The 23,295-nt window shown below is 42.7% G+C and overlaps 1 protein-coding gene across 6 annotated transcripts in view; it reads right to left on the reverse strand.

Moving 5' to 3' along the window:
• Window positions 1-2,969: 2,969 nt before the first annotated feature.
• The window catches only part of prox1a (prospero homeobox 1a), a 121,134-nt gene continuing 100,808 nt past the window's right edge, over window positions 2,970-23,295 (reverse strand). For 4 of the 6 annotated variants that reach the window (XM_082524813.1, XM_082524814.1, XM_082524812.1 and 1 more), the window contains one exon: window positions 2,970-4,875. In XM_082524813.1, the coding sequence (XP_082380939.1) occupies window positions 4,690-4,875 (186 nt within the window). In that variant the 3' untranslated portion in view covers window positions 2,970-4,689. Of the gene's footprint in view, window positions 4,876-13,255; window positions 13,503-19,921; window positions 23,236-23,295 lie in introns of those variants that run through there. The other 2 variants (XR_014274804.1, XM_082524815.1) reach the window with 2 other exon arrangements.

Genomic DNA, 23,295 nt, shown 5'->3' on the forward strand with positions numbered 1-23,295 from the left:
TCCGCAGCCGTCCCGCTGCCGTCAGGTTCCGCAGCCGTCCCGCTGCCGTCATCCACGCCTGGTCCGGCCTCCGTGTCTTCATCCACGCCTGGTCCGGCCTCCGTGTCTTCATCCACGTCTGGTCCGGCCTCCGCTTCGGCTTCAGCTTCAGCCTCGTCTGGTCCAACCTCAGCTTCAGCTTCGTCTGGTCCAGCCTCCGCTTCAGCTTCAGCTTCGTCTGGTCCTGCCTCGCCTGGTCCTGCGGTTGCCACACCGCCGTCAGAGCCAGCTCGACCCGTTCCGCCTCGCCTCTGCTGGCCGTTTTCCGGGCCTATTAGGTGGCATCATGGCCTTCGGGGACGGCCTCCGGAAAGGGTTTGTCGCCGCCGCTGGCATCGCGGCTGTCCTCCGGACCTGCTCAGTGGCCGCCACTACCTTCCAAGGGGTCGGCCTCCGGAACTGTTTGCCCGTCGCCGCCGTTGCCGTGTGCACGGTCGGCCTCCTGAACTGTTTTCCCGTCGCCGCCGTTGCTGTGTGCATGGTCGGCTCCCTGACTGTGTTATGGACTAGTGAACAGTCGTGTTTTGGTTCTGGACTCTCGTGCTCCTGGTTTTTTGTGTTTCGGGCCCTCCTTCCTGGGCCCCCTCCGCCCGCCCTGGCTTGGTGCTTGTGTTTTCTGTTTGGGGCTGTCGGGAGCCAGCCCTTTGAGGGGGGGTACTGTCACGGTTCTGGGTCCGTTGGACCCAGTATTTTGAGTTTATTGTGTTTTGATTTATGTTTGCATCAGGGATTGTGTTCTTGTTCTCTTGTCGTGTTATGGTAATGTTTATGTCTATTTAGAGTTCCATGTTTCTGTTTGTCTGGGTCTAAGATGTGGGTTTAGTTTCATATGTCATTTCAAGTCTGTCTCTGTCTAGTCTGTGTCTTAGTAAAGTGTGTTTTGTTTCCTGTTTTATTGTGAAGGTCTGCGTCTCATGTGAGTGTGTTCATTTTTACCTTTGTCTCGTCTTGTTGATTATTCCCAGCTGTGTCCACCACCTGTGTGTAATTCCCCTGTGGTTCTCTGTGTATTTAAGTCATGTCTTCCGTCATTGTTGTTGCTGGTCCGTCTGTGTTTCCACCCTGCGTCATCTGTGTGTTTCCCTGCCGTCACCATCTTGTACCGTCGTCCACCTTGCTTCATGTTTGAGTTCCGGTATGTATTCAGTAGTTTAGTTGTCTCCAGTCTAGTTTAGTTCGTGCTCCATTTGCTGTTTGTCTATATTTATTTCGTGTCCAATAAACCACCTTCACTCCTCCACTACTGCCTGCAATTGGATCCTCATTTATTATTTTTATACGGTTCATCTCACTCGCCGTGACAAAGAGAACCACATCATCTGCAAACAGCAATGAGGTGATCCTGCAACCACCAAAGTAGAAACCCTCTGACACTTCCTGAGGAACCTGGTCAAATGCCCTGCCCAAGTCCACTAAAGAATGTGTAGACTGGTTGGTCCAACTCCCACAAAACCTTGAATATCCTTGAAAGGATTAAAAAAATGATCTGGTAGTTCTAGTTTGTGTTTAATGTGGCTGTCTGATCAGATGTTTCACAACCAAATTGTCAATCAAACGCTGTGCTAAAAAAACAAAGACACGATTGTAGAAATGACGTTCCCTGCGGCTGAAGTCTCTGTTGTCGAGCAAGCGGCCATTTTTTGGCGAAGGACACAGCGTCCCCGTCACAGTGGCGTTTGATGGCCTTGTTTCGTGGCTATTCAGCCTCTTCTTGAAGGTACTTTTGGTTTTGCTGAATGCAAAGCAGTCACATTAAAGCCAGCGACAGCCACCTCCATCTTTGTGGTTTCAGATTTTCGTGCTTGGCAAATGTTCCTGTGAATTTTTGTTTTGTTTAATTTAATCCCCTCTGACTTCTACATAGAGGCAAAAAATGTTAATTGAGACTGGATTATTACAGGAGACATAGCTTTACAGAATTATAAACTGTTTTATTATGCAGGAAGTCTGGCAGTATTTATTTGTTGCGTGTGTGCGTCGGTGAGAGAAAGAAAGAAAGGGGGGGAAAAAAGAAGCACATTGAGTGCTGGCACTTAATCCCATGCTGGTGATGGTGGTTGGCATTGTGTGATGCCAGTTAGTGTTTGGCGCCAACACACAGAGGGCATGGTGTGTGTTTGTGTGTGTTAGGGAGGTAAGTGGCGTTAGAGGAGGGTAGATGAAATAAAATCTGTGCGATAGGAAGCGAAGAGGAGACAGTAGAGGTATAAAAGAGGGGAGGAGGAGAGTAATATCAGCGATGGAGTGATGGAGGGGTGTGAGAGGATGAACGGAGGAGAGAACAGGGGAGTGAGAAGCAGCGTAGGGCAACGAGGGCAGCCGGGCCTCGTCCCCGTGTTTTTGTGTGCGCAACTGAGAGCCTGTACCTATGTCTTTTTGTGTGTTGTGCGTGTGTGTCCCTGCGTCTTTGTACTGCCTAATCTAGGCGTCAGCAGCTTTTTGAGGCTTTTGTGCTGACAATAATCACACAGCGCTCCTCTTTTCAATTCATCAGCAACAACAACAAGGGATCACATGTCCCCCCCCCCTTATACAGGATCCAGAGAGAGAGAGAGGGAGGGAGGGGACGAGGGCATGGACCGAGTTAAAGTGGCCATCGCGTTGCCTAGTTACTGCTTGGGTTGACGGCGAGCTGGTGCGTTCAAGCGGTCAACGCCCTCCGCACCTCAGCCGAGCGCAAACAGAGCAGGAAGAAAGTGGCGACGAGCTTACAAACGACCTCCGACTGATTTTTGTTCAAAGAATAATTTATTTCATGTTGCAGTTTGATGGATAAACATGATTAAACCACTGGTCAAATCTGTAGCAAGCATTAATAATCATCATCATCAGAATAACATTAAAAGGAATAATTATTTCAGTTATAAATAATAACAATATCAGAGTGATCAGAGTATTTATTACATCTATACAAGCTACAAATATCAGCATTTGTTGTCTTTTTTTTCTTCTTTTTTGCTTTGTTTTTTTTTTTTCTTCTTCAGCTGTTAAAACCTTAAACACTTCACACATGACCCGGCCGGTGCAGCTGCCCCCTCTCAGCTGTCCAGAGCAGAGAGGAAGTACCTGGGGAACTGGTTTGGTGCTTATCAGGACATTTAATGATTACTTAAAAAAAAAATCATGATTGTGTAACACAGATTTCAATTTTTTCCAAAGATTAGTCTGTGGCCAAAGCACCATCTGAGACATACCGTTGTTTTGTTTGCATCTATGAACATCTTCAACACTTTTAATTAAAAAGAAATGTGACACAGTGGTTTAAAGTGAAGGCCTTAAGGGGGGCATCATGGACAAAACCAAGCCTCAAACATATCACAAGAATTTGTTTCATGAATCAGTGCCACGTTTTTTAAGTATTGTAAAGAAAACAGTGACTCATCTTATCGTTTTGACATTGGTGCGTATGTAACAGCAGATTAGGAAACGTGCATTATATCATTTGTCCCCCAGAGGGAACTAAAATGATTATTTGCCTGTTCAGTACAGATCATGTACAGATCAAATAAAGACAATTTAAGGAACGCCTGCGCAAACAGCATATGGAGATACAGGGTTGGTCCAAACAAACAAATAAAACATTTTTAAAAAGCAGCAACATTTCAGTCTGCTGACATTAGGACCTAAATGCAGCTGCTGAATTAATGCATTAGAACAGATTTTTACTTTTTTTTTAGTTACTGTGGATTTTCATCTGAAATGTTTGCAGCTGTCAATTCTAGCATCTGCTAAAAAACCCAGTACTGATGAATCTCTGATGCTCTGGATATGTGAAGAGAAGGGGGCAGCCAGAGAGCGATGGGGCAGGGAGAGAGCCACACAGTCAATATAGACACTCAGTAAGTCTCAGTACAATAAGAGGAGGCTTAAGTAAAAACAGGAGGGGAAATGAATCAGATAAACAACAACTAAGTGGGTTTTTTGCCCAGTTTGTCTGGATTCAGGTGAGGATTTGGGAATGCTACTGTGCTTTCCTATGAGGGGTGTATCTGTGTGCATGTCGTAGAAGAGAGGATGTAAGCTTATACAAAGGAAAGAAAAAAATACACAAACCACTTTTTTGTCTCAAAAATGTCCATGTAACTTAAAAACATCCACAATAAAAAGATCTTTTTTTCATATATTATCTTCTTTAATCTTTAGTCTGCCCCCTGACTCGAAGTCACAGGTCAAATCGTCATCTTCATCGCACCTTTGTTCCTCCGGAGAAGGATGGAAAAGTTTAAACAAGGCGGAGGAAAAAGAGAAGACGAGGGTTTTCAAGGACGAGGAGCTTCTCTGCCAGTTCGATGGGATTCTGTTTCTCACCATTTTGCTTTTTCATTTCCCCAACAAAATATGTTAATTTGAGCATAACCGCACTCTGGGTCGCAGCCCGGCACCTCATGTAAGAGGAAAAGCTTTTTTTCTTCATAGAACATCTTGTTTTTAAAAGACGGGCTGACCAAATGATAACCATAAGCGAAGCTCTCTGGCAGCCTCCGAACAGAACTGCCTGTTCATATCTTTATGAACGTCACAAACCTTCAATCGCATTTCATCACAGACCTCCGACTAGTCTAACTCCGAGCATTTGGCGGCATTTTCCTACAGTCTTCTCACTGTCCTCGGAGGTCTGTCTAGCTTGCTTTGCTTCTTCCCTTGGCCTAGTCAGTCATGGAGGAGCTCTTGTAGACAGTTGGGGGATTTGAAGACCTCAGGAACCTCGCTGTCCAGTTTGCAGATCACTTTGTAGATGGCCTTCTTCCAGGATGGGTCCGCATCCTTTCCAGCCACGATGGCGTTGAAGAACTCACGAAGGGTCACCTGGGCCACCTCCAGGAATCGATCAGGAACCTGAAAGGAGAAAAAAATAAATCATGGGTGATATCACCAATTTGATCTTTGAAGGAAAAACTTCCCACTTGTGTTTCTGCATTTCTTTCTGCACAAGCACAGCATATTTCCACCTCAGAAAACCTGGAGTGCAAGAGGGAAAGTAACTGAAAAATGATGTGGACATTAGAACATTGCAGCCAGATGTGACTGTAGTATCCAGTGCCAAAACTATGGATATTAATCTGCCGCTGTAACAGTCCTCACCAGATGTTGGCGCTCTGCTGCAGGAACAGCTACAGGAGAATCAGGGGCGTTAATATTGTAGCTGATCTTAAATTCATATTAAATCCTGTTACATCACAGGACAACTTGAGACGTGTCTTTATGTAAAAAATACAGCAGCACAAAAGGAGGATCGTGAACTTGAACTTGAAATGTGCTCAGAGATTCAGAGTAAACACGTACATGTTGGCGATTATTGCAAATTATTTATTTAATGTTTTTATTCAGTTTAAGTCATGCGCATACTTCATAGTTAATCAACTAATTTTATTTTTGCTTTATAAATGAGATCATTTTATTTCCGTGGCCATAAAAGTCCATAAAATAAATGAAGGAGAACTCAAAATAAAAAAAGACACATTCTTGCGTAACTGTTTGAACAGGTTGGTTTATGCCATATGACATGATACACATGTGCCGTGACTAATACTAAACAATACGCTGTCAAAAAAGGGAGAACTGAAATAGAGAAAAACAACACACATGTATAAATCTTTAAATAGTGAGCAGGCCGGCTTCCAGAATGCTGATGACGCAAAATGATGAAGAATTAAGTGTGCGGCTGTTTCAGGTGACCAAATATTACTATTCCTGTCAGTAAACTGTTCTTCAGAACTTCCCTTCCCTGTACTTCCCCATTCTTAACAACTCCCAGATGTATGTGTGTGTGTGTGTGTGTGTGTGTGTGTGTGTGTGTGTGTGTGTGTGTGCGTGCGTGCATGCATGCATGCTCCTTGTGGACACGCACACACTCTCACATAATGGCAGATCACAAACGCAGTCTTTGACGATGACAGGTGAGCAGTGGTGTGTGATCCGTCAGACTGTGTGTGTTTGTGTGTGTGTAGATTTTAATGCTGTGTGTGTGTCATTGTAACTCTGACAAGAGAACAATGGCACACAGAGAGGTACACACACACACACATTTTTCAGTCTTTTTTTCCTGCCCTTTCTCCCGGGGGCAAGATCATACAAAGACACTAAACAACCTGACTGGGATACTCCCCCTCCTCCCTCCTCCCTCCTCCTTTTATTCTTCTTTTTTGGCTCTTTTTCTTGCATGCAGATGCAAACACACACACACACCCAAACACACACAGCTGACTCTTCAAGGCAAGGTACACCCACCTATACACCCAAACAAGCTCACACACACGTGGAGGACGGCACAAAGCTGTCTGGGTGTAACCCCCGTCACGCGTGGCAGGACATGCCAAGGTTAGCTGCCACCAGAACGGATGAATCACTCCACGCACACACACGCATACACAGTCACACACACTCGCAGTCTAAATGATTCCCTGGACTCTCATATACTCTGTCTACCCTAACCTACCCTCTCTCTTTTTTAGCTGGCCCCCTGAGACCACAGTTATTTCAATGAGGCCCTCTGTCATTGTCTTAGTGTAGACGCTACTGTACACACACACACACACACACACACACACACACACACACACACACACACACACACACACACACACACACACGACATACAAGCTTACTCTCACACACATATAAAAGTTAAAACTTTCCAGGATGGTATCAAAAGTTTGGACACACCTACTCAGTAAAGAGTCTTCAGTAGATTAAAGCTCGGGTAGTCAAAACTCTACTGAGGTCTTTTTCAGGCTTTAGAAAATGTAGCATATAGGTGAGACTTTAGCCAATCACAGGTCACTTAAGACCATATCAAGTAATATAAAGAGCAGAGAGAGAGAGTCTGTGTGGGAAGTACGGCCTCAGTCACACAGGCCTAGAGACTGTTTGCTATGGAATAATGCTGATATTTGGCTTCACAAATTATTCCAACTATGCTCTTCTGGACGATGGCCATTTTTTTTCAACCTTTTGAATTACTACAACTTAGGCCACAGTAACAGAGGTCAGAGACCACCTGTCAACCAACCATTCCCCAACTGGTTTGCAAGTGGTTGCAAGTTGTTACCTACACAGAGAGTCTGCACTGAAAAATTTGGTCTCCCGTAGTTTGCATAGAAGAAGCTAACTTGTCTGCAGACACTAACCAATTACTGAGTGTGACATTCAACACGAACCATAAATGAGGAAGATTCACCTTTACATTTTCACTTTGAAGGCAGACAGTCTCTGTTTCTGATTTGTGTCTAACTTGACTATTTAGCTTGGAGACCTTCGCAACTTGCTAGCTTTCATCGCATAGAGGTCTGCGGGTATGTTACGATATTTATCTTTCAGACCAGTTTTACTTCCCTGCTGCCATTAATCTCCAGGAGTCAGTCAGGGAATACACATTTTTCCCTAGCGACCAGAGGTTGCCTGGTCTGTTAGGCCTGTGTGATTGGGGCCCAAGTTGTAGTGATGCTATTGGTTGAACAAAAGACTTTGGCACAGTTGGCACAAGCCAAATATCAGCATTACCTGTTTAAGAAGCATCTACCAGTCCTTACAACACAGTGAAAGAGTCTACTTCTAAAATCAGATCTGCTTTTTCTTTTTTGATTCTGGTCTCCTACCACCTCACTGTGGAAGAAATAAAAAGTGGCATAATGCACAGAATTTTGTAGGAAGCAAAGTTTTTAGGCAAAATATGCTTTACATCTTATTCTTCATAGTAGCTGCCTCCATGTTGATAACTCTTGGCATCCACTCAGAGCTTCATGAGGTCATCACCTGGAATGCTTTCCTTACACTCTTAAAGGAACGTCCACATGTGTGGTGCACTTGCGTTGGATGCTTTTCCCCTCACTCTGCAGTGGAGGCCAGATGCAGTGCACAGTCACTCTCTGTGGTTAAACTGTCCTTCAAATTCAGTGCTTAATTCATAAGTTAGAAAGCCCTGTAGCTTAGGGAGGGTGAAAACGTCTTGAGACCCATAAAAACACACAGTACACTGGACAGCTGGAGGTGTGTCCTGTTGGAAAAAGAAATGATGGCTCCGCTTAGTGCAAACCTAATGAGACGATGTGTTTTTGCACAGTGCTGTTGTGACCAGTTTGGATGAGAGCCTATTGAATTCTTAATCAGTCCCCAGCAGTGTCACCTGCAAAACAGCCCAAAACATCCCACCTCCTCCCAAATTCATGATGCATCGCATGCAGAGATGGAACAAACTCTCACTCTTGCTTTCCTGACATGGTTCCATCAGGCTCATCAACAACTGTTTAAAAACTACGCTTGGATAAACTTTGGAAATCCTTGACATTTTCCAGCTTGAATGAAAGTCAGCGCTGTGCGATAGCACAGATTTTGATATCGATCCAATATCAAGCAAATACAAAGCCAGTATTGCCGATACCGGTAGGTGAGAGCAGTGGGTCATGGTTGAATCATAAGCTGAATCATAATCAATCTGCAAATTCTGAAAACATTTTAATAACCACTTAGTGACTGGGTTTTCCACATTAATTAGTCAACACAAGAAAACACTTTCAGCTTTTCTTGAAACAGTTTTTTTCCCAGTTCTGGTTTGACTTTAACTGCATTTTATTGGCTTTGTAGCAATACTTTTATTAGCTGACTCTAATCTAATCTGCACTAAAAAGAAAAGAAAAGTTTCTCCATCTTCAATAAACATGTACAATTTGAACAAAATGCAACTGAAAGATATAAAATCAAAGTTGTTTTTTTTTATTTAATAATGAGTCAAATATGTTATTAATGTGCTTGTATAAACAGAATGGATACCAATCAAGTAAATTTCATTTGACTAGATTCTGTTAAATCTCACATTTCACATTACTTACATTACTATGTATATAAGTATAACAGAAATACATGGAAACTTTAATCTAAATTGTTAAAGCCAGCATTTTGGGAATAATATATTTATTATTTTCTGTTATTTTTAGTGGAAACTGTAACTGGGTAAAAGCAGTTCATTAAAAATATTATTAACAAACTCTTAGCAGAACTTTGTGTCTGCATTTCTTAAAAAAGGGCAGTAGATCAAACTTTCTGGACTGTTTAAAACTATTTTTGTTATACTTTAAATTTGCTTTTACAGCTCCTGTACAGGCTTAGCCTCACAGGTCTAAAACCATCACATCATCTTGGATTTCTTAGTCTTTTTAGCCACATTAATACAGACAGAAGCTATAACCATGACATCATTTATAAAGAATACAATATAATTCCCTTTCATAGCAAAAACTAGATTATACCATCAAACCTCGGGAGGTGCTACAACTACATACTTGCTTTTTACCTCTGCAGGAAATCAGAGAAAACCACTAAGTCAAGATGCTGGTTAATGGTTGCTGTGAAACTGCCCGTGGGACAAATAAAAGTTGAAACCTGAGCTTGATCTTTAAGATGAATGTGCCTTTGAGGCGTCCTCTCCCTCCCAGAGCACATCCCTTCATCCTTTAGTTGTTAAAATCGGCTCTTATCTTAAACCAACACAGATCCCCTCCGTTTCAACATCTCCTTGCATAAATTGCATTTCCGCACTGACATTTATATTCTCTGCATGTATGTTAGTGGTGTAGAGCCTGTCGTAGTCTCCGATGCACCTTTAGCACCTGATGAAATATTTTCCCACGTCTGCTGTTTGTGACTGATGATCTGAAATCGCAAAAACTGTCGAGTTGCACACTTGCACTGCGAGACATTCGCTGACCTTGACCTATAAGTGCCCTGCTGCGGGCGCCTCTTCAGCGTGATGATCACCGTGTGTTTTTCGGGATGACGCGTGTCATCGCGGCAGCGGCGAGAGAACTCAAAGTGCTGAAGCAAGACGACAAAAAGGACACCGCTGACTCAAAGAGAGGCAGGGGGAGAAACGCAGGAAGAAAAGAAGGGAACAAAGAAGGGAGGATATTGTGTGTCCGGTTTGGTGTCGGCTTAACTGGACAGCCCTGCACGCACGCATGCACGCACGCACGCACGCACACACACATATACAAACACACACACACACACAGACACATACTTCGGTCCAGATGCCCAGATTTGTCTGGCCATCGTAAATCAGTCCAATAAAGAGATCTAAATTAGGCCATCATCAATACAGATGGGCATGTTTTCCCTGTGTGTGTGCGTGTGTGTTTGTGATTTACTCCTGGCTAGGATCTTGATTTGGTATCTAGTTGCCAGGAGAGAGAGAGAGACGGCGGAGGATTGGGGGAAAGTGGGAAGGAGAAAGAAAGCTAAAGAGGAAGAAAGACACTTCGTTCCCAGTAAACATAATTCGCATGATTGCTCCGGTTTGGTGGGTAAATATTGGATGAAGGGAGGCTCAATTACTCTCTCTTCACACACACAGACACAGATGTGCACACACACACACACACACACACACACACACACACACACACACACACACACACACACACACACACACACAGAAGGACAAGAGCCTGTAAATCTCTAAATCGCTGCCCAACAAAGAGGCCTACTGGGACGCCCTCGCTCCTGCTTTTTCTCTTTTTTTGTCTCCTTCCTTTTTCTCTCATCCACTCGCTCTATCCCTTCATCATCCGCCTCACAGGCTCATCCTTTCCTGATCTCTTCCTGGAAGTTTATTCTTATGAGAAATCAGAGTGTTTATTGTCAGGCAAATTCATCACCCTCGCTTATAGAGACTAGTGGATATCTGAACTGCTGTTTTTCTTTTGTTGACACATTTAATCGCAGTCCATCTATTCTCTTCTTTCATTTGTACATTTCTATACTAGTTTAAAAGTAGGGATTTCCCAAAAAAATTTGAATTTTTTTTCTCCTAAATCTGATGCGTTTTGTGTTTCTAGTAGTGGTAAAAGCAATACTAATTTACATCAGTATCGGACCGATACCGATACGTAATATCGATACGTAATATCGGATCGGTCCGATACTGATGTAAATTACTGGATCAGATATCGGAGAGAAATAAAAAAATGTAATCGATCCATTAAATATCAAAAAAGCACCTCACAAAACTTGCAACATGGCGTAACTCGGCTCATAACCGTAGCATGTCGGAGCAGTGTGCTCACGTGATAGAGCGGCTGTGTGTATTTGTAGCCTCGCTACCAAACCAGCTTAAACTTGATAATCTGTTGTTAGAATTTATTTAATATTACTTTCTACACCAGGATCTTTTTCTACGTAGCTGACGGCTGGTAACTGTGCAGGGGCGGATCTAGCAAAGTTTAGCCAGGGGGGCCGATAGGGCATTAACAGGGAAAAGGGGGCACAAAGACATACTTTTCTTTCTTATTCTCGTTTAAAATGTCTAGCTTTTAATAAATAATTGTCTGAATCTTACACCCAAAGTTTTAATCTTATGTAAAATATATAGAAGTCCATTACTATATATAGTAACTGTTAAGTCTAATATACCCTGGTAAGCTATACTACTTTTTCCTTTGGGAAGGTATGATCTGTGCAGTCTGCAATTCTGTAGAAGAAAGATGTTGAATCTATTTAATTATTCTTGAAAAATAATTGATTTCTGTGCATTTTTTTTTCACACTGCATCAAGTTGCAGTTGAAAAAATTAAAATTGATTACGTCGATTAAGCATCATGAGGTGGAGGGTGGGGGGTGGTTCCCTATTTTTTTTTTTTGCTGGAAGTTTGTAACCCTATTAGTTAGGTTGCTTACTCTTTAAAATACCAGAATAGGAAGGATGGAGTAGGTTTAAGTTCATTAGATTGATCAGTTTTGCTGAACTATGAAATATTTTGGGTGCAGTGTATTTTTTACATACAGGTATAACAGAATAGCTTTAGTGTTGTTGTTTTTTTAAACTTGAGTATGAACTTATACAATATGCAGCAAGATATTAAAAAAAAACAGTTTTATTGATTAAAAAACACTATATCGGATTCATATCGGTATCGGCAGATATCTAAATTTATGGTATCGGTATCGGACATAAAAAAGTGGTATTGTGCCATCTCTAGTTCAGATTGGGATAACTGTGCTGTTGGCAAACATAGTGGAGTCTGCTGTGGCTGAAAACACAAAGGAAAGATCACCAGCGAAAGAAAATGTCAGCACCCCGGCCTGAAAACATGAACACGACCGGTAACCACTTAGCAACAGTTACGCCTGTTTACTAATTTAGTCTTTTTTAACAGTGAGGGCCACGAGCACAAAAGGGCAAGGTTGCATTCAAATATTTTTAGAATAAAGGAGAGCCCTTCATAAGTGGGTTACTTTTTTATGTTTATTTTGTCCCATTTTAACACATTCAAAACATGAAAGCTTCAGGGTCACCTGGTCCAGCCCCAACTATATGCTTTATTAAGTCTTAAGCCTAAGCTTAAAAGTAGAGAGGGTGTCTGTCTCCTGAATCTAAACTGGGAGCTGGATCCACAGCGGAGTGGCCTGAAAGCTGAAGGCTATGCCTCCCATTTTACTTTAAATACTCTAGGAACCACAAGTAACCCTAACCCACAGTTTGAGAGTGAAATGCTCTAATGGGGCGATATGGTACTATGAGGTCTTTAAGATAAGGTGAGGCCTGATGTGACCTTGTGCTTTCAACAAGTGGAGAAAATCAATTTAACACAAATTATGAATCAAAACTCCGACATCCAGGCCTCTACAGGCCATTTTTGTGTTAAGATGCTACATTTGCACCTAGTACACCTACTTTAGGGCTCCTAAAAGAAGTTTCGGGGATGCTGTTGAACAGGAAGACCTTTGGTAACAACTGTTCCTGCATTTGCTTGGTGACGGGTGGCCACAGTGACAGCATCAGAACAACGAGAGCGTCACGCCATTGTCGTTCCAAAGAAAGAAGTCTTTGGCGTATTTTACCAGCTCTAGCCCTCTGCTTCCTGTTTTTTTTTTCTTTTTTCTTTTATGGTCTGCCATCCTTGTCATCTACAATGTGATGCCGATGTTTATCCATATTTGGCAAAATCCACCGACCTCCGCTGACACAAAAGGATGTGATCCTTGTTTTGAGGGTGTGCTTTTAAAAACAGGCAGTACTTAGTCTTTAGCATAAAAACTAAGCAAGATAACATCTAACTGAGGTAACAAATAGGCAGTTGTTCAGAAAATTATGAATTTAGGTCACTGATTTGATATCACTGATGTTGTGACAGTACTGGGACATCAGAGTCACTCAGCAGCAGTGATGGCACCGCCTCCCTCCATCCTTTTATGCTTTCCTCTGCATCGCTCATCACCTGCTCACCTTCTTTTCTCTCCTTTTCCCTCCCTCTTCCTCTGAATTTAAGCCACTCCTCTTCCTCTGACTCCCCGTATCCTCCCAGAAGGATTAATGCCTTTTCTCTTCATGTTGTCACCATGAGACCCAGAGTGATGCATATGCTCTGTGTGTGTGTGTGTCTGTGTCTTCATGTCCTCAGCTGCCTCTGCTTTCCATATGTCTTCTGCTCGTCTATCTATGTTGTTTTTTCCTTTCCATCCTCACTCGCCGTCTTGCACAGAAAGAGGAAACAGACAGATTGTGCTCTTAAGAAATCACTATACAAACACCATATGTTTGACTATGAAGGTGTGCAAACAGAGACTGTGTGTGTGTGTGTGTGTGTTGTTCCTTCTGTTTTCTGTAAGTCTGTCTGCTTCGCTCCGTCAGTGAAGGAGATGTCTGTATTTGATTCAAGATTCGCTTGAATGCTTTCACTTGCGTGCTTTGCTTGATCATTGATCATTTTTGACCTTGCTTGTCTTTTTCAAACCTCCTCCTTAGTCTCTTTAATTTCACATCAAACACACAAACACACACTCACGGTCTTTTTCTTCTTTGCTATTAATTCGCTCTGTGGCCTTGAGGTCCACTGTGCTGTCGGTCAGTGGAGTATTTCTCTATCATGGAGACAATACTGGAACTCTTTCATGTGCTGCTCCTTCTGTGGACTGAGCAAATGCTGTTATATGAGTGTGTGTGTGTGTGAGGCACTGAGTGGACGTATCTTTTTTTGTGCCAACACACAGGCATCTGCTTCCTTTTTCCTTCTCTCTCACTCTCGCTTTCACTGCTATCAGACCTGGCTCTTGTCACACACACCCTGGCAGGAAAATACAAACACACACACACACACACGTGCAGGCACACACACACAAACACACAGCCAGCAAAGAGAGTCCATTCTCCCTCTACATCTTTTTCCTGTCACCCTTTCTCCTTCGACAGGAACATTCTGTATTTTAGCTCAGTGCAATTTTCTGTTGATTAGAGGTCTAAGAGACATCCAAATGACACAGAGCTGCCCTGTTTTTGTTGTTGTTGTTGTTGTTTTTTTTAAAGCGTTTGAATCTAGTTTAAAAGTAAAAGTTTGGTAGATGTATGCATCACCGCTAGCCATTGTTTCAGCATTTCAGCAGTTGTATGCTGAGGGGAGAAAGAAAAAAGTCCAAACCAAAGCAGGTAAGCTTTAAAGAGGAAGTGGTAAGACGCCTGGGAGCCCAACACATCACAAAGTTATGTTACTTAATGTTAGACAATGTGACTGTCCAGAGCTCTGACCATGTTATGCATGAGTAGAATCTCCTTTTCTTCTACATATAGAAAAAGATCTAACGGCATTTTTAAATTGGAAAAATGGGCACTTGGTAAGTCTGAGTGTCAATCCATTGCAATAGAGAATAAATCTCCTGTTCCTGATGAGCTCCACTGGTGCCCCCTTCTCTATCAGGACCCACTCGTCAACTAATCAACATCTGGAAGGAAACGTGAATGCAGACGGACACATTTGCTGGTGGGTATTCCTGAATCTTACCTGTTAACTCTGGCTCAGTCTTAAAAAAATCTTTTTTATTTCATATTTTCCTGTGGTGGATCTCACAGCGGTCTAGATTTAGCTTGTGGTGCTTAGTGTTACAGCGTTCAGCATAGTTGTAAGACTAACGTTTAGTTAAACGCTGAGTCAGAGATATTGGCTGGAAGATAAACTTTTTGACCGAACTGTGCAGAGAGTGAAACAAAGGGAACCACAACCATAGTAAAGGGTCCCAGCCAGGCTTGAATCTGAGCCTACTGACATATGGGTCACCTGCACTACCTAGTGAGCTATATGTGCCCTAAGATGTTGACTTTTTATCCCATCTGTGTCTGCATTCCTTTGTTTTCCTACATTTAAACTCATCCGTTCATCATTAAGAAAGAAGCCTCCTAAAGCTCACCTGCGTCTGTATCTTGCCCTCTGGTTGCATAATTTTAGCGTGACACACCTTAGAAGCTGTGAGTTTGGGGACCCCGAACATTTAGGAGCTTTTGAAAAAAAGCCACACACCATTCAGCCTCCCAGCCACTTCACATAAATAACATAGAGCTACCTAAGTCGCTCTTTGACACAGTCACTGAAATTCGCAGTGGGCACGTAGCGGCCATTCCCACGTAAATCAGGAAACATGATGCTGATTCACAGCTTCCTCACACACAGGTGAATAAATATCAATTTGACGGCATATCGATGCGTCTCATCTGTTTCTCAACAATGTGATTTGTGAGTGCCTGAGTGTGAGCTTTTAGTCAGTAAGTGTGACATTAGAAGTCAGAGTGGAGACTGGAGGCTCCTCCAGGACATCGGCAATATGTTTCCTTTCTCAGCTGCTCTTTTGTCAATCAGTCACTGATCTCACTGTCAGCAGGACAGTGACAATAACGTTTCTCTTTGTTCAAACGGCATGTGACTGAGAGGAAGGGTCTGCGTCCTGAGATTGGGCCTGTGTGTGTGTGTGTCTGTTGTCACTATCTCATCAGTGTCTGCGTTTTGTGTGCTATCATTACAAGCGTCTTCGTTTCTCCGCCTGCTCCGGTTTCGCGCGTGCCTGTTCACACACGTGCTGTTCCTCCTCAGATGTGTGTGTGTGTGTGTGTGTGTGTGTGTGTGTGTGTGTGTGTGTGTAGTCTTCCTTGTGTGCGTACGTTTATGTGTGTCACCCATAAAGAACAATAGCCTTGGTCATCTGACTGAGAGGCTGCAGACCACTAGCATCACATGATAGAGGCTGAAGGCCACGTCTTTGTTACCAGGCCTATTGTTAAAGCTAAGGAGACAGCTGGGGTAGGAGAAGGGAATCACTGCATGCTCAACACACACACAGAGTTACAGGAAGACCATACACAGTCACACACATGCACAAACACACACATAAACCGCCCCTCGTGACTCCAATCAGGCTCAGTGACAAAGATGATGCCTTCTTCTTCTCAACTGGAATACTAAGACACACACACACACACTGCAGGCAGATAGCTATAATTATAGTGACAGAAACTGGCAGGTGGCATTGTCTGCAGCATACCGCTCTCTGTCAACCAGCAATAGAAAGCAAGAGATGCCGGGGAAGACTCGGAGCTCATTCTTGGAATGACAGCAGCCTCGAGAGTGTGTGTTCATGTGATTTATGGATCTGCGTGTGTCGCACAGAAACCCAGTCCCACATATACAACTTATAATGAGTAATTAAAACAATGCACCTTTCAAAACCTCAAGGCTTTTGTAGAGAAGTGAAGTCACGAGGAAACTCTCGTTAAACTGTGTCTGCTCATAATTAGACACACACTTCAGTGTTTTGACTTCACCTTTTAGCACGACTCAGATCTTTTCCTAAGTGTTTCAATAGCCTGCAGTTCACAATGTGTTACAGGATGCTGGTGTCAGGTGTCGCTGTCCCGACCTCTGTAGTGCCCATCCCCCTTCACCCTGACCTACGCAGGCATATACACAGCAAAGCAAATAAGTATGGTATAACAGCTTCATAGAGGACTAACACTTGTACTGTTAATCTGAGCTGGTTCCCTTACGCCCTTTTAAACATTTGTATTTTAATTTGTTCTTTTAATATTTTTACAAGGGCGGGAAACATTAAATACCTGGGGGTGGTGTCAAATTAAAAGCTGGTGTCTCTAGAAGTGCTCAAAACCCAACATCACATGAAGCACAGCGAGCGTACTTTAAATACCAAGTCCAAAGCTCTGAATGCAGAATGAGGCAGAGATCAGAGCTGAGAAGAAAAAAAAAAGAGGGTGGAGAGCGAAAGAAAGCAGGACAGGTGTAGTCTTTGAAATTCACCTCCTCTCAAAAGGGCTGATGAATTACTGTGTGTGTGTGTGTGTGTGTGTGTGTTTGTCCCTTCTGGGTAGGTTATGACTAGAAGAGGTGAGGACGGCAGACAGACTGATTAAAATTAAGGGAACAATGACAAACTTAAGGTTGACGCTGATACAGAGAACGCATATTTAAGAAATGGGGGAAAAAATCTGCACTCAGGGTTTTGTTTTTTTTATTGTTACCAGTGTGAAGAGAAACACGCCTCCCAAAATCGATTCCTGGGAGTTGAGCTCAGACCCCCTTTTCACCGGGCTCATGTGAAGAAGAAGCGGAAAAGACGATTGAATAGATGAATAACGAGAGCGAAAGGGTAACAAAGAATCTAAAACGGCGGAGAAAGACACGAGGAGTTTAGCCTTTCATGAAGTGCACAGCTTATGAAATCGGATAGCCCTGAAATGTGAGTGTGTGACCAGCCTGTGGCCTCCAGGTGTTTGTGAGTGAGTGTGTGTATGTGTCGTTCAAAGTCAAAGGGTAGATTTTAGCAGAAACCACACCCACCCTTCAAGGGAGGGCATCTCTGCTCCTTTCAGACAAATACAAATGAGTATCTGTGTGTATTTGTGTGTGTGTGTGTGTGTGTGTGTGTGTGTGTGTGTGTGTGTGTGTGTGTGTGTGATGTGCAGCTGTGCTGACAGAGACAGTAAGGATCCTTGAACTGGAAAGATGAGAACGTCCTCTAGAAGGCTTCATAAAAACATCTCATTGTACATCTTATCGCTCATTGAATTCTCACACATGGAAACTTAACAGTCTCGTCCCCATCCACGCACCAGGCCTCCATTTTTCCACAGTTAAGTATAATTTCCACTAGCTCCCACTCGGCTGGACTCAACCCAATTTCCAACATTTTCCATTTCAACTGTGTACCACCTAATGTGTGCAGAGATGTTACAGCAATGCGATTAAAGTCCCGTGACATCATTTGTATGAGACACAAACACAGATATCAAGGCGATGCTGTCATTTTTCTTGTTGCTCTCACGACTCATCGAGTGCCACCAATCAGTGGCGAGCAGTCTGCTGACGCCACATTTTCAGACCGACTCAGCTCGCTTGGAACTCTGGCCTCAGCCTCCAAGTAGATACGCCTATGGTATCAAAGTCCTATGTGACTTCCTTATTGAGTTATCGTGTTCAAAAGATTTTCAAAAAACTTGACCTCTGACCTTAAGGTCAAGGTCACTCAGATTCAAGCTCGTCTGAGATTTTTAGTAGATACACCTGTGGCATCAACTTGAAACTCCTATGTCACTTTGTTCTGAACTTATCGCATTCACCAACTTGGGTGTCCAAGTCACCCAGCTGCCCGCCCCGCAGGGTGAGAAGAATACCTCATCAGCCTTTTATGGCTGAGGGGTAAAAATGTTCCTGGTACCAGGCACTACCACCTAATGGAAAACCCTAAAGCCTGAGCCGAGACGAGCCGAGCTGAGCAGGTACTATTGGAGTCAGTCTGCATGTTTAGGAATGTGCTCCCGTTTGCTCTGGCAGGCCTAACCCACCAAAGCATAAATCCTTAATAAGTTCAAAACACACACTCTCAGGCAAGTCAGGAGCGGCGCGCCTAATGCTGCTGGCAGCCTTAACCAACAACTCGTCAATCTGTTCTCGGTATATTAAAAAAAAGAGGAAACATTTCTCTCCCTCCTGGCAGAAGGTAGGAGCTGACACCTTTCCCTGAGCGTCCTGGCAAAGAAAACCCCTCTGTCTTTTTTTTGTTTGGTTTTTGAAGATGAGACTATTCCCTGTTTCCTCTCTCCCTTACTCCAGTTTCCTTCTTCTTTTCGCCTTCCTCATTAGTTGGTGGGCAGAGCTGCAATTAGCACAAAATTGTTTCAGACAATTTCAGACAGTGAGAGAGAGGGAGAGGTAAACAAGACAGAAGAGTTGAAAGAATGTGGCTGGAGGAGAAGGTAATTAATGAAGGTGCTATAATTACTGGGGCCTGTTTACGCCAACACACACACACACACACACACACACACACACACACACACACACACACACACACACACACACACACACACACACATCACTTACCTTTCCACTGCAATAACTATTTAAAATGCTGGCCCTGTAACTTTACTAATGACAGGCTTTTTTGTTTCCTCAACCGAAGCATGGGCCATTTTAAAAATTCACCACATAGAGCTTTAGTTAAGATTTGGCTCCATTTTAACCAGGAAAACATAACCTTGGAAGTACAAAGATGTAAAAAGTAACAATAATAAAGATGCTGACACAATAGTAAGAGTAGACATAAGATGGGATGGAAGGATTATGGAGGGGAAGAACAAAAATTAGAGCAAAGGTGGAGGGAAAAGTTAAGGGGACAACGGGGAGGAATTGGAGGGCGATAAGAAAGAGGAGGAGAGGAGAGGACAAAGGCAAATGAAAGGAGGATGCGAAGGAGAGGAGGTGACGAAGAGACCATATCAATAGAGGACACATTCAGCAGGAAGAGGGGGAGGAAGGAGAGGGAGCAAGGAAAGAGCAAAAAGTGGAGGAAGGAGAGGAGGGAGGGAGGTGCAATGGGGACAAACCAAGGTGGAACTCTGATGATGCTAAATTTGGCGAAAGGAGAAGACTTCTGTGTGTGTGTGTGTGTGTGTGTGTGTGTGTGTGTGTGTGTACATGTCGGGAGACTTGCTGAATCGGCCGTGGTTCCAGTTTCACGCCTCTGAGTTTGACAGAGGGGGAGAGAGAGAGGGGAAAAGAGAAGGAGACAGAGAGAGCGAGAGGGTCCCTAGCCAGTAATGTTCCCTCAGGGCGGAAAGAAGGAGGGAGGTGAGGAGAGGAGGAGGAGGAAGAGGCAGGCACGAAAGGGGACAAAGTAGGGGAAGAAAATGTATATGCACAGTTACAAACACTTCATTGCTTGGAGAACACTCGACCTTTTTCTAATGTCCTTACAAGCATTATAGCTTTATAGTATAACTATCAACCTTCATAACTTCTAACACAATCTGTATTTATACTGATTTACTATATTTACTGTTCACCACAAGTCTTCTTAATCAGACATCTGTTAAGACCAACTAGGCTAATAATAAGTTATTGACTTTATATAAAAGCTGGATGTGGCCTCCAGGTCTGAAGAACAATCTATCATCTAATTACCAAACAAGCTGAATCACCAGACCAAGGTGCTGGACCCATCTGGCGTATGTTTTAAGTATCTCGCTCTTCGCACTGTGTAGCTGCATGTGACCAAAACAGCTGGACAACAAATGTAAAATGAAGCTTCGGATACAAAAAAAATCACACCCCTTGCCTTCAACTGCAAAAACCTGTCATAATCGGCATTCTTTCCCATGGCCAGCAGAGGGCAGCTACTCCGATGCAAAAAATTAGGCAGATCACATAGGTACGGTGGCCCTGAGAGGGCAAATGCACTGAAAAGCACAAAAAACATAATGGGAACAGATAAAAAATAAACAAAAGATGAATAAAATACATCGGAAATAGAAAAACCCCCCGCAGCAAATGCTAAGAAAATACAAAAATAAGAAAACAAGTGTTTTTGGGGACACAATAACATGGCAGAAACAACAAGCTAACAGCAAACGGCTAATAGCAAAGAGCAAACAGCTTTATTTCATATGAACCATAAGATTAAAATACTCAATGCATCATTTTCTCCCTAACAACACTGATTTATACTGTGTCAATACCAAGTTCAATCCTTTGCATTCTTTACTTCTTGTCACTTCCGCGGCTTGTCCGTCCCATTATTGTATCCCCAGAAACACTTCTGTTGTGTTTTATTCACATTCTTTAGTATTTTGTGGGCTTTTGCAGCATTTTTCTATTTGCTGGTGTTTTCTTAAGGTGCAGTTCATTTGACCTCTCAAACCCGCTGTATATTGGAGTCAGTTGGCACAGCAAAAAAGGTCGTGAGTTTGAATCTAACGGCCAGCTGGGGTCTTTTTGTGTGGAATTTTGCATTTTCTCCACAGTACAAAGACGTGCATGGGTCGGTTTAACTGGCACTTCTAAATTGGCCATTAGTGTGAATGTGTTATTCCTGCAACAGGCTGGGGAACTGTTCAGGGTGAATCTCACCTCACTATAATAGCTAGACTTCAGCCCCACTATGACCCTAAACTGGGTTTTATTTCTCTATTATTTGTCTATCAATTGTGAGTTTAAAGTGAAAAATGAACACAATATGAAACTCATTTTGTAATATTTGTCCCAGTTAAACTAAAATAGATGCAGTAAAATATAGTTTATCAGCTGACTCTTTCCCTCAGCCCTCCCTGTGTCTGGTTGTTCCTGTTAAAAGTGAATTTTTCCTTCCCCCTTTTACCAAATGCTTCCTCACAGGGGGTTACTTGATTTTAGGGGTTTTCTCTTTATTATTATAGGGTCTTTACCTTACAATATAAAGATCCTTGAGGTTGCTGTTGTTGTGCTTTGGCGGTACATAATATATATGTTATTTAATTGGCAATAAACTAGTACATACCACTGAGCACGCTCAACTCAAGACTCCATCTTTTACGTAAGGTTTGTGGTCTCGATAAGGCTCTAGTTTTTGTGTTTGTCTTGTACGCGAAAACCTAGCCACTGAATGATGTTTTTCCAGTACTTTAATGTAGTCCCCTTATTTTAAAGTTTAATCAAATGCAGCTAAGAACAAATAAGATCATTTTTAACAGTGTTTGGTTACAAGTGCACAACATCACATGCTAATTCTTAACAAAACGTGTTTAATGGCTTTAATAGCTCAGTTTCAGGTTTAAAGAGTTTGTGGGCTGATTTTCAAACTGCACTGTGCAGTCAAATGGATGCAACTAATGAATGCATGAACGGTACAAACTCAAATCAAACACTTTCTGTCATCAAAAGCTTAACTGAAAGCTTTTGATGATTTTAAAAAAAAACAGCTAGTAATGATCCTACCACAGGTTCACCTACAGAAACCTTGTTGTGACTTTTACTTCCTCTAGAAAGTCAAATATGATTGTCTTCTTGGCCAAAAAAGTGCAACTGAGCCCTGGTTTAAAGGTCTTCTGGACCCAGTTTGAACTTTAAACCTGACCCTCCTATCTCTATAAATAATCACACATACTCATTATTTGCATGCGTGTGTCCGCTTCCTGTACATGCTCTTTTCATACACACCTGTGAAATGCTACCTGACTCTTGTTATGCAAACTATGCAAAGCATTTGCTATTCATTTCTCCAAATAGCCTACTTCAATATCACAAACCCTTTGCAGCATGAATATGAGGGTGTGTCGTGTCTGCGAGTCTCTTTATCCATTTAAGCTTTGGCATTTGTATCCTTAAGCAAAAAAAGAAAAAGCGAAGTGTGCGTGTGTGTCAGTGATAAGGTGTAAGCTAATGGACATCTAAATGCTGCTGATGTTACATTGGATAGTTTAAGGGCCCTCAGGTCCCCTTAGACCAATACTGGAAGAGGAAAAGTGAGAGAGGGAATGTGACTTCTGCAAATCGCTTTGACAAGGACACCCGTGCCTCGAGCGGCGTCCTCTCTCGCCTCATCGAGCACACACACAGCAACATCCACACCTCAGCAGAATTGTGAGGTGACTGTTGCACTCTGAACAGCTGACTTGGTGGAGGACATTTGTGTGAGTGAGTGTGTTTGAGCTACGCTGAATTCAGTTTTAATCCGGTAACGAGAGAAACGGGTAGAAAGTATGGGAAACTTTTCAGTCTTACTAGATCGAGGAGGCTTTTGATTTCTGAAATGTTTGGAGAAAAATGGTACTTTAATTAAACTGAAGGCAACCTGACATTGCATTCCAAAGTTTGGCAAACAGATATTTTTTATTAAAAAACAAACAAACAAACAAAAAAAAGACCTTTTCCAAAAAATGTCATGTTTTTGGAAGATTTTGTATGGGTTTAAGAGAGAAGTTAAACCACCAAACTTTGCAAGAGAACACCACTAAAGATAAAACATAAGTTTAAGAGGGCTTACCATTAAAGGTGGAGCACAATATTGAAGCAGCGATATATCTTATTGCTTCAACTTTCAATATGTGAGCTACACACTAGTGCAGGTGTACCTAAAGCAATGGTAAACAGTGACAGCCGACCAAAGCAAATCATTGAGCTGATTAAATGAAACAAATATCACACACACACACACACACACACACACACACACACACAC

Source organism: Aulonocara stuartgranti (genome assembly GCF_965226115.1).
Source record: "Aulonocara stuartgranti genome assembly, chromosome: 23".
Classification (NCBI taxonomy): Eukaryota; Metazoa; Chordata; class Actinopteri; order Cichliformes; family Cichlidae; genus Aulonocara; species Aulonocara stuartgranti.